General features: G+C 41.6%; 1 protein-coding gene across 1 annotated transcript; it reads left to right on the forward strand.

Annotated features, from left to right (window-relative positions):
* The first annotated feature begins 1,475 nt into the window (after nt 1–1,475).
* On the forward strand, nt 1,476–13,197 carry mmp14b (matrix metallopeptidase 14b (membrane-inserted)). The gene is made up of 10 exons (XM_032531610.1): nt 1,476–2,077; nt 8,133–8,281; nt 8,417–8,539; nt 8,772–9,079; nt 9,866–10,027; nt 10,222–10,373; nt 10,453–10,591; nt 10,680–10,830; nt 11,760–11,875; nt 11,980–13,197. The coding sequence occupies exons 1-10, from the start codon at nt 1,988–1,990 to the stop codon at nt 12,420–12,422; spliced, it is 1,833 nt and encodes a 610-aa protein (XP_032387501.1). The 5' UTR covers nt 1,476–1,987; the 3' UTR covers nt 12,423–13,197.
* Nucleotides 13,198–16,428: the final 3,231 nt, after the last annotated feature.

Here is a 16,428-nt window from a genome sequence, read left to right on the forward strand (position 1 = left end):
GGGAATATTGAGTCTTTTGTTCCCCTTCTTGTGGTTCAGATAAACTACTCACTCATGTCATTGTGATTTACATTTCACTATATTGTCCTGTCAAACCAGAAGCACAGCTGCAGTGTTTGTGAACCCAGTAAGGACATGGTCTTGTGTGTGACCTTTGACCTTCAGCTTTGTGAATATTATGATTGTGTTTGGTCTAAAAGTAATATCTATAACACATTTTTCAGTTACTAAAACTATGAGTTGCTATAGGCCTATATAAATCAGAAGTCTATGTCTGTTGGTTGTAAGTTGTACTTTCAGTATGTCCATATTAAAAAGCAATTTGGAAAAAAAATACGTTGCTCTGTCTTGTTTGAGGACTATGTACACATGCTTGTAGACATTTGTGTATCCAGTTATAACTTCCATGGTCTCTCACAGTCACACGTCATTGATCTCTGCTCTCTGCCAAGACAAAGCTCCACTCTCTTGTGTCACATCAACCAAGGATAGTGGAGGAGGCCAGCTGTCTTTCCTCAGCTGTGGCTAACACTGCAGCTGAGCTTCAATAGTGTATGTGTGTACATTAGGTTGGTAACAGGAAACATTGGTCTCAAGTCTCAACATTTTTACTCTGTGTATGTAACACATTTGTCTATGAATGAATCATGCCCACAGTAGCCATGTGATTATTATTATTATACCATTACCATGAACAAATGAGTGCTACCACATGAATGTCAATGAACACAATTTGCAGTTATGATCTGAAACATTGTCTTTACAAACAAAGAAAACAAAGATTTTCACCTTAAATAAAGCAGAAAGCAGCATGCAAGACAAAGGTCAGTGTAATGCATGGATGTATAGGAGGTAATCTGACATGTTATTGTGTGCAATGTGTGCTTTAGAGGGCGCAATTCCCCTTTTTAAAGAGTTTGATGCTGCATATTATTTACAGTATGTTAGGGCCTTTTTTAACAGCACTCATTAAGAAACAGTGTAATTATTCTGTTAAGTGTAAAATATATTACGATAATTAAAGTCACTACTTAGGCTATAACACAATGGAAATAATAGTTTAACAATAGTTGGGGAAATTCTGAGACCTTGGCTTGGAAAGAAGGATAAAAAGTGTATGAGGTGGCAGAAATGTCTTAACAAATTGGTTAATTGAACAATAATATTTATGTTCATCGGAGCATATGAGAATTGATAAATAAACCTAAAAATGGACACATCTTCAAAATAGGTTTATTGTGTTTCATATTTTTAGCTGCGTAAGTTGTTGACGAATGTGTCTCACTGTTTGCACTCTCTTCTCCGTAAATGATAACAGCTTCATGGATTTTAAGGAGCATTAATGCATTTAATCACAGCCTAAGGGTAATAGCAAACCGTGCCAGGTCTAATGCGAAGGTCACCAAGTTGATTCCAGCCCTCCATGTCAGAGGGGCGGGCTGGTTTAGGAGGGGGAGGTTTACAACCCTCTACTTTCCAGCTAAAGCTCTCCGGGGAGTATCAAACTACCACGTCTGCAGCGGTGAGAGAGGGGAAGAGGAGAGGGGATCAAAATAAGCCGACTGAAGGACAGAGAAGAGAGGACAGCAAGATTAAGACTGCTTCATTAAAACAAAGTCGGCTGCAACAACTGGAGCAAAGCGCAAGCAGAATTTGGACATAAAATAGGCACAGCCTGCAGCTCCAGAGCCCCCCCGCCCCTTCAAACTTCCTGCTTACAGTTACGTCTGATAATTTGGTCATAACTCACCAAAACACGAGAAGAATGCACAGACTGGACAAATACCTCTCGTGGTTAAGGTAACTCAAGTAAATTCGAAGAGACGCAAACTGGGAGCTCTTTTTGTGCTTTGCGAGTCGATCCCGTTTGCCCCGTTTTCGTTTATGGGATACGTTTTTTCACAATGTTTTGACAAATAGTGAAGATTGCGCAAACTGTCACAGAAAGATCGGTCCGATTTTGTATTGTATTTTGGAGAGACTCGTGATGGCACCAGAGCTCAAATCGCTTGTCCGACTGCTGTTGCTGGCGGTGGTGTGGGAGCTGAGCGCACAGGGAGCGACGGTCAATCCAGAGGTGAGGAATAAATCCAGAGGTGGAAAACAAATTCTGAATTAAGAAGTAAAGCTAGATAAATAAATCTAGAGAGGAATGGGCAAGATATACAGTATAAATGCAGAATGGAGTATTAAGCAAGATAAATATATCCAAAATAGATCATTAAAAAATAGTTTAAGTAAATCTAATGCAGAGGAATAAAGTCAAACAAATGATTTTGTAAGAAAGAGAGGATAAAGAAAGCTATAAAACAAGGAAACACATTTAGGGTTCAGGAGTTAAAAAATGGTTTAAATGATGGGTGACATTAAATATAATGTATCCTCGTATGTAAGAGAGAAAGATCCTTCCTGCTAATAATTTAAATCACAGATTTTCTGAATTGACAAAAAACAGGCTTGCACATAATAATATGGTCTTGCTTATGACTACCAAAAAGCTTTGTTAAAGCTTTGTATCCATGAATAGTAGGCTACTTTCATCAGTTGCCTGTTAGCGCCGGGATATGGGAATGGCTTTGACCCTGGGTTAGAGGAAGCAGCCCATAATGATGATAGCGCTCGTGAAAACACTGAGAAATGCTGAGAGTGCAAAAGCAGGAAAGCAAATGAGGAGAAATGCATGAGCTTGTATTGTGGTCGGGGCAGAGACAGAGGCAATTTTTTTGTGGGAATGGAGGAGGGAGGGGGGATTGAGAGGTGTGGGTGCAGTTATATTCAGAGGGATGGGGAGATGTAATTGTTGACATCTGTCCTGAGCTCAGTGGACTGGGGGGAGGTGGGTTTAACCATCTGAGGTTCTGCAGCCTTTCAGCCATGGTCAGCTGTGGAAAAACACCCACAGTTTGAACTATAATCCTGTACAGTAAAGACTTCCAAAACTCTGCGGGAGTACCAGGTCTAAGTAGTGTTGTAGATCAGGGATAACGTCATGAAAGTTCTGTAGTAGTCAGTGGTCCTCCAACCCCATAGTCAGTCTAGCATTAGGAAGTTATGTGTTAATGTGGAAGGAAGTGACATTGTTATGATACCCCTGCACACCTGCTTTTGGTGTGTGTGTGTGTGTGTGTGTGTGTGTGGTGTGTGTGTGTGTGTGTGTGTGTGTGTGTGTGTGAGAGAGAGAGAGAGAGAGAGAGCGAGAGAGAGAAAGAGGCCTAAATGATTTTGGTATGTTACTGGCGCCAAACATCACTTGTATCCTGCCTATGGAATTATAATTCCAGCTGCACTAGTGGAAGAAAACTCCACTGACCTACATAACGCTGTCAGCTTAAAGGCACAGTCTGTAAATAAAATGTAAACAGCTGTGCTGGTTTACCACCACAATTCAAAACTCATGATTGGAACCTGCTATCACATTTAAATTGTCTTGTTTAAAAGAACAAACAATCAAAGTTTTATATTTTCTGATGCCATTAGACGATTGTTTCCATCAGTAATATTTGTTAACACACGGCTAATAAAGGCTTGTATTTTCCAATTGAGATCAATTAAGAAATAAACAACAATACACTTTTCTTCTAGTTGCTGTACTAGGGATGCAAATTTCAAGGATTGTAGCATCTAACTTCTTTTTTAGCCTGTAATTAATCTGGGTGGAATACAGCAAGAGTGTAATAGTTACCATCAATGAACTGAACGTAGGAACTTAAACATGGGGATGAGTTACAAGTTATTTGCTACTTTGAAAATAGGTTGAGTCATATAAAGGAGTCTTTTCCTTTTTAGTTTATCTTTGTGTCTCATCACCATCAAAAAGAACGGCTACATGAACATTGGTAACCCAATGAACAGAGCACTTTGAGCATGTCTAATGTCTGCGTAAGAAAAAGTCAACTTTTAGCGGCAAAGTGATTTTTATGGTCTGGTTGGCCTTTAAGTACAAAGACTATCAAGTTTCTGTGGAAGATTGCACCAAAGTGCATGGTCAGGCTTGGTCTGAAGCGCCATGGAAAGCGCATTGGTTCCATAAGTTTATTCTCATTTAATGATTTGCCTCTTCTGTTTTTATGCTTCCTGTGACTGTATTTTACTCCAGTCAAATAGGGGATTTTTATGATCACATATGTTGCCTCCACAAACCCACAAGTCACCATAATAAGTGCACAGTTCCGCTATTGAGTAGATTGTGTATTAACAATATGTCTGATTGGTTAAATGTTGGTACGTTGGGCTGTGTTGGTGAGATAAACAGTCGGGGGTTGTAAGGATGCAGAGGTAATTTCCTGTGTTCTGTGGTAAAGACAGGAAAGGGACAGGGGTTTTTCATTCCTCTGCTAAAAATATCTTGGTGTGTCCGCAAACACCTGAGTGACACACACACACACACACGCACATATATTGTGTCATATGTGCACAGATTTTTTCTTATGCACAAGCACACACAAATGGCTACAAGCTGAGCTCATTCACTACAGAGAAAGATAAATGGACACAAATTGAGATGATGAAAGCACAACAGGGAGGACAGTAAGGAGGCTGTTGATGACTAGAAAGAAGGGCATTGTGGGGATGGGAGTGATGCAATCTGGGAAAAGACAGTGGAAAAATGGAGTAATTATCCAGTTGAATAGGACAGGATGTAAATCTTAGCTGTCATGCATACACATCCTGTATGGACAAATGTCTCTATGCATTGATGTAAGACAATTCAGATGGCTAAACTGGTAACTTTACATAAGTCAAATCTTGAAAAAGAAGGAAGGAAGGAAGGAAGGAAGGAAGGAAGAAAGGAAGGAAGGAAGGAAGGAAGGAAGGGTGCGTAGTTTTTTCAAACAAAGCCACATCCTAAAGATCACTATTGGGTGGCCTGAGGGCAGCCTCCCTGAGGAAAGAATGGAGGTGTTACAGGAAATAAGGTAATATGCAAAGTCATTACCTCATTTCCTGTTCATAAAGGAAGAAAGCAATGACCCACATTCTGGGGAGGCTTTTTTGTGCCATCAAGATTTGCCTGGTTGGGGCGGACATATTGCTCAAATGACATGGCAGACATGAGTGTTTTTCCACTCTTTTGTAATTGAGTGTCATTGTTGTTGGCTGGAGAGGTTGTTTTAATAGACAGCAGCTGGTGGATTTGCACACTCATACATCTAAAGACCTTTCTACATGTGTTTTGAGGAACTCCTGGCCAGAGGGGTCAGGCACGCACAAACTCCCTCAGACACACCATCACAATCCAATAATGAGCTGTTGCAAGTGTAGTGGGAGAACACATCTGACGTAATATTGCAGCTCTCTGGACAGACTGGACGCATGTGTAATGAAGAGCTGTGTGTGTGCTGTAGCCTTTACCCAGCATGCCTCGGCTGGACTCCCATCGCTTTTGACCAAAGTTTCTTTCCATTGGCCCTCACCAAACGGAACAACTGACTTTCTTTCTTTCTTTTTAGAAATGCAATCCCTCCCTCTCACTCTGTCATCCTATGCAAAACGAGCACACTGCCTCCTGACATCCATAGCAACCGTTGTTTGATTCTTTTGGATCTTTCATTAAACAATAAACTCACATCGCTGCATATGAGCGAGCTGCGCTCTTTACCTCAAAATCCCAAACTTGGCTTCCTAAAAGTACCTTTGCTCCGTGCTGCTCTAATGTATGTGCGTTGGTAGAAATCAAAGGATCAAGAGTGACTTTAACACTTCTTCATATTGCATCAGCAGAACACAAAGTTTTAAGATGGCTGAAAAGCAGTTAGCAAGCAAGCAGAGAAGGTTAAACAGTTAGCCAAAAGTAATGGATAAACAGTTGAAATAGTTAGCTTGAAGTAATGGATACATTCCTAATAATAATAATTAATAGATATGTCATAATGGATTGTCAACATAGACTGTATATTATTGTCAATTCATCGGACAAGGCTGTGTGGGTACATCTGACAAAAGAGGTTGGGAACCACTGCTCTACATCAAAAGACTGTATTAGCTTGGGCTGTCATCTCCTACGCCACTGTAAATAGTGACCATTTCCTCTTCCTGCTACTGCTTTAGTTTCTCAGCCCATTAGTGTGGTCAAAAATAGCTGAGTGCAACCGTGAATAAGACTTTGTCAAGTCACCTGAGGGACCCATGAAAGAGGCGTGGAAGCCTAAAAGTTAAAAACAAGTGTTCAGTGTCACTCAACAGGAGTCTTTTGACTAAGCTGAGGGCAAAGTTAGGGTTTTGTAGAAAAGAAAACAAAATAAATGTGTAAAAGAGAAGAATGAGGTTTCAAACCCATTAAAATCAACCATTTTTCTTATAGTCACAGTGAAGTGAGATGCTAAAGTTTGTGTTCGACTTTCCCGCTCATCGGCTGTGCTAGAACAGTGGAAAACAGTGAGTCTTTATGTGTCCACTGGAGCTCCATGGGTGAGTCAGACCCAGAAAAGGGCTCATTCAGGGGTGAAGTCTAAATACTGAGACCTCCATGCCTCTCGAGGACAAACAGAGAGGGAGAGATTAGACTTTCAAGGGCATCCAAAATGCCATTCTGCCCATTCACTCCTGTCCAAACTCATGCAAGTAGAGTCATGTGTAAATGTAAACATACAGACCTGAGCACATATTCAGATAATCTGTCAGCACTACTTGCACACATTTGCTTTGTACTGTACATATCAGGGGTAAAATGCTGAAACAAGGCAGTTAAACATGTTTTGCCTCCATTTTACTTAGCAGCTATTAGCAGCAGATGGGCTATACACTAATAATTGAATGGCTCTGGGTGTGGTTGTTAAGCATAAGTATTTACCCTCAAGTCTGGGTTTTCCATAAGAGGGATGAGGGAGAAGAGAGAAGGGGTGGAGTGATAAAGCGAAGAGAGAGACATGGACGTGGGGGGAAGAGTTTGACTTTGAGGTTTGGATGCGCAAAGGAAGAAATTCCCAGTCAAATTACTGACTGACGCTGCTGCTCGACTGGAGACATCGGTTGAGGTTGCCCAAGGCCTGAGTCTCACCCTGGGACACTCCCTATCCTTTTCTCTTCTTTCTTTTCAATCCCTTTCATTACACAAACACTCACTACACCTATGGTTTTGAATGAGAACTATGCCAAACAGATCAAATTAAGTTATATCAAGCCCTTGCGTGCAAGGAAAAAATCAAACGCATCCTAAAAGTGCATTACAAGCTCACAATCGTGACTGTGTACGACAGAATACCAAACTGATCTCAGTTTTCACTGCGCTCACAAAAGCTTCAGTGTTATTTTTCGGCTCCAGCTTGAGAGGGAAAGAGTTTAGGAGAAGCTGTGTGGGAGAGGTGCGGCGCGAAGCCGCTGGCACGAGTCCAGATGTCAAACCAGCACCGCAGTGAAATGGATTTCCAGGGGAAAGTAAGGTCAAGCTCAGCTGAGACCAAGGGACTACAGGCCTGAAGAACTCTTCAGTATCATAATATGTGCTTTAAGAGCTTCAAACTAATATTTTCTTCATGTACAAACTCAACGGCAGGGAAGAGTTATAAGTGTTGCAATCTGCACTGAAACACAAACAAGTAGCTACAGAATAACGTCAATGTAGAAACTGAAGTTAATCTTTAACTCTTTGAGGGGGACTTCCTTGTGCAGTTTCTGTCTCGTTTTACTTTGTTGAAACCTGAGCTGTTTTTGTTTGAAGCTTTTTTGGGCTTAAAAAACTTGGCAGTATTCTTTAATGTTGACCTTAGATTCAGTTAAATATGGGCTTCAGTGGAGAGCTGAATGTTGATGGTTGAATAGCTTTTGTGTTTAGTCATTAAATGGAGACATGTCAGGTGCTGAAATTACGTTGCTCCGACTGTCCAAATATCTAGATATCATAACACAGAAAGATGTTACTCAAGAGCTTATTTTCACGGTCAGTGAGGAATGTGTTGTTACTCCAGGCACATTAGCAAACATCCTGAACATTTAGTCCCTGTTACTCATGATCAACATCAAAACAAGTAGTTCCTTTACCTTTTTCAGCTTTGTTGAACAACAAAAGTCGGGTGAGATATGACTTGTTTATGTGTCTGTTTCTAATTTAACCTTTTTCTTCACTCTTGAGGCTGAAGTTTCCTTGGTTTCAGTCATGACTCACACTGCCGTCTCCGTTTTGTTTTGCTTTAAAGTCATGGCTGCAGCAGTATGGTTACCTGCCACCGGGGGATATGAGGACTCACGCGCTCCGCTCCCCTCACTCCGTCTCCTCCGCCGTCGCCGCTATGCAGAGGTTCTACGGCCTCACCGTCACTGGCAACTTTGACACCAACACGATTGAGTGAGCACCTTCAAACAGCTTTATTTTACATGTAAAAAAGTACTGCCTCCAAACAGGGTCACCTACAGGTCAATTTTTCAGATTTGAAAACATGTTTTTCTGTGTTTTGAGTGGACAATGTCTTGTCTTTGGCAGGGCCATGAAGCGACCACGGTGTGGCGTACCAGATAAGTTTGGTTCCGAAATGAAGAGCAACCTGAGGAGGAAGCGATACGCCACCCAGGGTTTGAAGTGGAACAAGAATGAAATCACTTTCTCGTAAGTCAGCAATGTTTCGCATCTGCAAAGACATGGTTGAACCGTTCAAGCTATTTCACACGGTGATTGTTTTGCTTAATTTTATCTTTGTAGCCAATGAACCAATTTAAGAAAACCCCAACTGATGAGGTGACCATTGGGCAACTAAAATGGTTTAGCTATAAAGAGGAAATAACTACATGTCTTACCTTTCTCCCCCTCCCCCTCACACACACAATTACCCATTCTTCAGTATACAGAACTACACCCCTAAGGTGGGTGAGTATGAGACCCACGAGGCCATCAGGAAGGCCTTCAAGGTGTGGGAGAGCGTCAGCCCGCTTCGTTTCCGGGAAATTCCCTACAGCTACATACGGGACAAAGTGGAGGAGTTTGCTGACATAATGCTCTTCTTCGCGGAGGGTTTCCATGGTGACAGCAGCCCGTTTGATGGCGAGGGGGGCTTCCTGGCACATGCCTATTTCCCTGGTAATGGCATCGGTGGGGACACCCACTTTGATGCAGCTGAGCCATGGACTATCGGAAATAAGGATCTTACAGGTGAGGCTCTGTTGAATCTATGTTGAAACTAACATTTTGATAAATTAGGGATTTTTTGTCTATAGTGATTACCCTAAACCTAGCCTTGTTAAACAGATGTACATTGCTGGGATAAGGCTGTCTTTTGTATTCTATTTTGCAAGGGCACCGTTGCTGAATCCGGGGCTTTGCCCCGCCCAGCACAGTTGTGATTAGTTTAAACAAATAAAAAAAAGAAATAAAAACAAGCCAAAATCTTTTCTTTTTTTCCTTATCCCAGAATACTGTAGATAAGCAGCGTAGGCAGACCATATTCCAGTGCTGACAGTGCTGTGGAGATAGATCTGGCAATGTGCGACTACCCCAAACCTGATGACACAAGTGATGGGAGTTACTTTGTATGGTGGGAGTCAGGACTCTTAATTTAGCTGTTGTGGGCAAAACACAACCAGTAACAGGTCCATACATGTGTCACTACAATTGAGGATCTTAATGCCCTGGGCTATGTTGATACTGCAGAAATGGAGAAGTGTTTATTTCTTGAGTAGAGCAGACACAGCTTTGTCAGCTGTTTAAGTGTGACACATCTCCTTATGACCTGCAGATCATCTTATCTTTACTTTACTGATGTGATGTATTTGTGGGAATTTAAGTCACTTAAAAATGAGGGAACAGCTATATTTACTCCTTCTTCAGTAATCACTGTCTCATCAGCATAAGAGCAAATTCCTCCTATTTCACGTCTTCTACTTTACTTTCTATTATTTGAAAATACTTAAATGGGTTTTGGTGTTGAAACCGTTTCAGGTAATGATATTTTCCTGGTTGCGGTCCATGAACTGGGCCATGCTCTGGGTCTGGAGCACTCCACTGACCCTTCAGCCATCATGGCACCCTTCTACCAATGGATGGACACTGAGAACTTCGTACTCCCTGACGATGATCGCAGAGGCGTACAACAACTTTATGGTGCGTTATTGACAGTTCACTATCCAAATCACTTTCAAAACAGAGTTTCTTAACTTAGGTGATACATCACCAGAAATCTGTAGAAATATAGGGGGTTAGGGGTGTAGGGTTGTATATTCTTCCATGGGGGATCATTAAATTGAGATTGAGATTAGCTCTATTAAAATCATTTACACATGTCCTTGTTCACAAAGGGTCTGGATCAGGTCCCCATGTAACACCCCGCATTCCGAACCACAACCCTGAGCCCACATATTCACCAGAAAAGCCTCGCTTTGGCCCCAACATCTGTGACGGACACTTCGACACCATCGCCATCCTCAGAGGAGAGATGTTTGTGTTCAAGGTAAATCACACAACCTTGTTGGACTTTAGATATGTCAGTTTGTCCAGCAGGCTGTTTATAAATCTCTTTTCTCTTTCAGGAAAAATGGTTCTGGAGGGTACGCAACAACCATGTTTTAGATGGATATCCCATGCCGATTGGTCACTTTTGGAGGGGCTTGCCCACTCATATCTCTTCCGCTTTTGAAAGGGAAGATGGGAAATTTGTTTTCTTTAAAGGTAAGTCTTGCTTCAGTATATTGACAAAATATTTACAAGATTTCCCTTTTAAAAGCAGTCATCATAAAACAGTCTTCTTTCTGCCCAGGTGACAGGTATTGGGTGTTCACTGAATCAATTCTGGATCATGATTTCCCTAAGAGTCTAAAGGAAATGGGCACTGGGCTTCCCAAAGATCGACTGGACGCTGCTCTCTTCTACACTCCCACTGGACAGACATTCTACTTCAGAGCAAACAAGTTAGTCATCTTCCTTGTGTGTGTGTGTGTTTGTGTGTGTTTGTGTGAGGTGTGTGTGTGTGTGTGTGTGTGTGTGTGTGTGTGTGTGTGTGTGTGTGTGTGTGTGTGTGTGGTGTGTGTGTGTGTGTGTCATATCACACCATGAAACTGTACTGTTGAGTGTTTAGTTTAGTAAGTAAGTTTACTGCATAAACTTCTGAATCCAAGGAAAATCCATTTGTCACCACCACACAAAGATATGTTTGAATGTTGACCATATAAGGTCCAAACTTGAAGTCAGTTCAACATGCTGAATTACAAATTATATCCTTTAAACACTTAAACAAACCTTGAGGAACTTTGAAGCATGCTAAGGTTCCCCATATTTATACAACAGAAATGGTTATAAAACAGCAGGGTAAAATGTGGCTGACCAATCAGTGATTACAGTGCAGGTCAAGTCTGGCAGTTGGAAGAGATAACACCAATCCATCAGTAAAAATATCTGCAGAAAACATTCTTTTTTGGGGCCTGCTTGGTGGTATAGTTTAGTTCAGCAGTAACACACAAACCTAAGTGCATTTTCAAGTGTTGGGTGTCAGGAACAAGTCAAGTCTCAAGTTATTCAAGAAAGGTCCAAGTGAGGTGTAATTTCTTGACAGTCTCAAGTCATATCTGAAGTCTTTAAGGGCAAGTCCAAGTCAGGTCTCAAGTCATTCAAGCCAACTCCAAGTCAAGTCTCTCGTCTTTTAGGTCAAAGAAAAGCCAAGTCTCCAGTAATTTCAAGTCTTAAGTTGTATAGGGCTAGTCTAAATCAAACCTCAAGTGTGTCAAAACAAGTCTGAAGTTAATTAAAATCAAATCTTTTTTTTTTTCAAAGTCCATTTTTTTACCTTAAACTCACCATAGCAGTTCCTCTCTTTATCTTTCCCTTCTTATTCTATATTTAGATATTACCGTTTCAATGAAGATACACAAAGCGTTGATGATGGCTATCCCAAATCTATTAGTACATGGCAAGGGGTGCCTGACAACATCAAGGCAGCCTTCATGAGCAAAGACCAAGGTAATGGTGGTGGGCATGATATCACCAATGAACCAATACATGTAGAATTAGTTTTTGCTTCCGGTTCAAGTTTGTTTCTCACATTTCTTTCTTCAATCCCTCAGCGCACACCTACTTCTACAAAGCCAACAAGTACTGGAAGTTCAACAACCAGATGATGCGTGTGGAGCCGGGTTACCCCAAATCAGCTCTTCGTGACTGGATGGGCTGCCCTAACGAAGACCCCAAGACGGACGGAGGGAGAGGTGGACACGACAAGGACAAGGAGAGGGAGAAGGACAAGGAGCGGGAGGATAAGGACAGAACTAGAGATAGAGAGAGGGAAAGAGAGAGGGAGAAGGAGCCAGAGAAGGATACGGAGGTGATCATTATTGAAGTGGAAGAGGAGGAAGGTGTAGGTGGTGGCACTGGAGCAGCGGTGGTGGTGTTGCCACTGTTCCTGTTAGCGTGTGTGATTGTGACGCTGGCCGCCTTGGTGTTTTTCCGTCAGTACGGTACCCCGCGCCGACTCCTTTACTGCAAACGATCTCTACTGGACAAGGTGTAGACGGAGGAAGAAGGGAGGGAGGGAGGAGGGAAAGACAGGGAGATAAAGAGAAAAAAGTGGAAGGAAATGTTGAACAGAAATAATGAGAGCAGAAGCGATACAACTGGTGAAATAGCAGAAGGAAAAGCACCAGATTTGCATTTTTAAATATTCGTACCACTGCCAGATTCCTTTTGCTCTATCTCTCAACCACTCCATTCTTCCACTTTTTTTTTCTCTCCCTTCTTACTCTGCCTCCCTCCTCGTGGTAACTGACGCCAGCTCATTGCTGTTTGTTTTAGCCTTTTTCAAAGTCTTATTTTTATTTTTTGTCAGTGGTCAGTGTTTGTGTCCTTGTGAATTTCCACTTTAAACCTGCATATCCATGACGCCCATTCTAGCATGTCCCTTTGAGTAATTAGAGAGCGGGTTTGATCGTTCGTCCCCCTTGTTAACTTGCACACACTCGCATAAGCACACACATTTGAAAAACCACAGTGGCATATTCATTATGTTTCTTCCAGTAAAGTAACATGTCCGAGCCAGTGTGGAGCATGAAAGGGAAACCAAACATTATCTGAAGTCCTTATAAAGCATGAGCTACACTCATATCGGAGTAAAGCAGTAAATATGACTGTGTATTTTCCTTTTTTATATCAATGTCTTTAGTGCAGAGTATTATTATAAATGATGTTTTCATTATTATTATGACTAATACTATTATTGTTGTTGTCCTACGTGTAAAGAATGTTTTTGTACATTGTCATTAAAAAGTCCTGCTGGACAGTGACATACAGTTTTGAAAGTGGCCTTAATTTTATATGTGTGGGGACAGTGAAAAGGGGAAGGGGGTTATGTATTCTTGAAACTTGATTGTTCTATTTTTTTTTTTTTTTTACCTTGAATCCATCTCAAATGAAAATAAATTGAAGATCTGAAAATGACTCCTTTTTGTCATTGTACTTGTTTACAGTTTTCAAAACATGGTGCTACATTACTAGTCAGGGGTTATAAGTAGTTTAACAACAATGATAATGATGCTAGTGATACTGATACTGATAATTATCTAGTTTTTTCAAGGAGACATTGTGTGTGTGTGTTCTTACTCACTTATATTTTTCAGCTTTTCTTACAAAATAAAGTAATTTCAAAAGGCTTTCTGTGCTTTGATTTTCACTTAGTAAATGACTTACATAATCTTTCTCCCTTTGTGCCAGCTTTCTCTTTACTCCTTAAAGCTGAACTGGAGCCACTCAATCCCTTTAATGCAGTCATATCTTCACATAGGTCTGATTGCTGTCATATAATCCAGCTCTTACCTGGACTCTTTGCCTTTACCTCTCATATCGGTCACATCGCTCATCCGTCTGGTCTTCTCCAGTCCTCCTGGACCTCCAGGTTTCTTGCTCCCCAACTGCACTGCTCTGCGCATACTGGGGCTCGGAAACTGGCAGGCCAGAAACTGGGTCGGAAAACGCGGACTGGATCCAAAGCTTAAGTAGAAACAGGGATGAAGAGGATTGTGTAAGATCGTTGTAGCACAGCAGGTAAACATATCTCAGCTATACGGTTAGAGAGAGAGAGAGAGAAAGAGAAAGAGAGAGAGAGAGAGAGGGTGTGTGTTCTTGTGTTTCCAAGACCAAAAATCCTTCACAAGAGTAGGAAGATAAGGAAAATCATACATCATACATCTTCAAATGTGTTTGGAGTTAAGGTTTGATAAGCAGTGGAGAGGTTTAACTTTTTTATAATGAGCTTAGTGAGTGAATATGGTCAATGCGGGTCCTCACAAGGATAGCAATACAAACATTCTCTCATGCATGTTTTGCACCTATAAATGCCTTTATATGTGCATTATGCACTGTGTGTATGCACACTTCCATCCACCATGAGTCAATAAAAGCTCAAACAGAAAACCTAGGCATTTTCCTTCTCCTTAACAATCCCAATAATGAACAACTGCCCTGCAGCTATTAGACTCAGTGTAAAGATGACTGACTGCAAAAGACAGATTGGGGGGGGGGGGGGGTTAGCGCCTCTATAATATGTTTTTTATTACAACAATGGAGCTCTATGCAATGAAAATGATGAGGTATTTTCCTATTGTGCCGAAAAGATTGAGGGCGCCCATTTGTCTCCACTTTGCTGCAGTGTTTTGAAGAGCTGGAACTGGGAAGAGAAGTCACGAGGCTCTTTGTGGGGGGAGAATGGAGTGAGGAGATGAGGGGGAGTGAGGAGGGTTAAGTCCCATTTGGATGCCAGAGATGGAGCAAAATTCCATGAGCAACATCTGGAATTCCAACTGCATCATGTAGGCCAGACACACAGCAGGAAGCAGCAATATGGGGATGGGAGTTGGTGTGTATCTGTTTAATTGGCTTTTTGGACTACATCACAGTCACAATATACTATATGTAAAGAAAGAATCATGTTGTTCGGGGTTTTTCTTTCTCAGCTAGTTTCAATACGCAGCTTTATTCATGCATGTTTTTCCGGCTCAAATCAACTCAGTGGCCTGTCTTTTAGCTGTAGGTCACTATTTGATGTTTTCTGTCTTCCCCAGCTGATTCTGCAGAGTGAAGAAAAGATTCGCCTCAGCATAACTCTTCCCAACAGTCTCTCTCTTTCTTTCTCTCGGGGTAACGGACTGCAGCTTTTCTTCACGTCTGCGAAATGACTCAATCCTTTTCAACACGCCAACAAAGACCAGACCACCACTGCCCCCGCCTCTGACACCACCTCACTCCTCTGGCTCTCACGTAAATGAAAAGGGAATTTCTTGTCTTCATTCCAGCGCTACTGTCCACTTTCCACAAAAGCTGATTTACAAACACAAACTCCCCAATCCATTCTCCATGCCAAATGCCTCACATCACATCCACTAATCTCCCTGTTTAAATTGAACTCTACTCAGCAGACATTATCAAGCTCCTTTATGTTCCTGTCTCTGTGCTGGACACTTCCTGTGCCTGTTTCAGTTGGCATGTGTACAGCCTGCAGGCTGATGAATGGAAACTTCCAAATAGGGGAAGTCCTGCTCTTGGCTATTGTGTGTCCTAATAGCCAACCCGAACATCATACTGTAATGTAATTGCAGGACCAACCTCAGAGAGAAGACTGAGTAACTTTCCCATTAAATGAGACTGAATGATTAACAGAGAATGGTTAGTGTTACACTCTGCCTGGCAACAAGGATGTGGGATGGTGGAAGGGCGCATTTCTAGTGAGTTGCTATATAGGTTACACATGGTTTTCATTTTCATCAGTTAAAGCTCTGCCACATCCTGCACTACTACAAGAAGACAACAAACAGGAACAGGGGGGTTTCTCCCCAGAGTCTTTGTCTCACACACACAACCCCCGTCTTGAAATTTGGTACCAACACTCATGTTTATTGGAGGAACAATTGTAACAATCTTAACTATTCACGCAAAACTAATGACATCCCACCAGCCTCAGCTGTACTCACTAAACTAAGACAATGAACATCATAGACATGATTCCTGCTAAACATTAGCATGCTGACATTAGCATGAGCTCAGAGCTGTAGACTGATTTGAACATCTGTGGTATCCGTATGACATCACACAGATTGCTGTGATAAATTGACCCAATACAGCAACAAATACAGGATGACTTACTAGAATGATTATAGAACTTTTTCCCAACAGGTATTCTGACGTGTCATAGCAGGAAAAGCACAGGTGTAACCACTAATGCGAAGTTTGCTCAATTTCTATTTAAGTGTCCCATTGAGCCAGCATGCACAAATAACTTATGACATAAATGACCATCATCAAATTTATTAAGTACACCTGTGCATTCCCTCCTATCTGTAACATGCTGTGCAGGGGTCAATCGTGCCTCTGGGAATTTAACTCTCTATTCAAGTGTTTTCTTTCATTCATTGTTTTAAAGACTTAGGAAGGGTGCAAGAGTGGTTCATAGAGGGGAGCTGCTGCAATCCCACACTTGTTAGTTTCTCTCTCTCTCTCTCTCACTCACTTTATTTGTGGTGTACACTGCC

Source organism: Etheostoma spectabile, chromosome 12 (genome assembly GCF_008692095.1).
Source record: "Etheostoma spectabile isolate EspeVRDwgs_2016 chromosome 12, UIUC_Espe_1.0, whole genome shotgun sequence".
NCBI classification, from domain to species: Eukaryota; Metazoa; Chordata; class Actinopteri; order Perciformes; family Percidae; genus Etheostoma; species Etheostoma spectabile.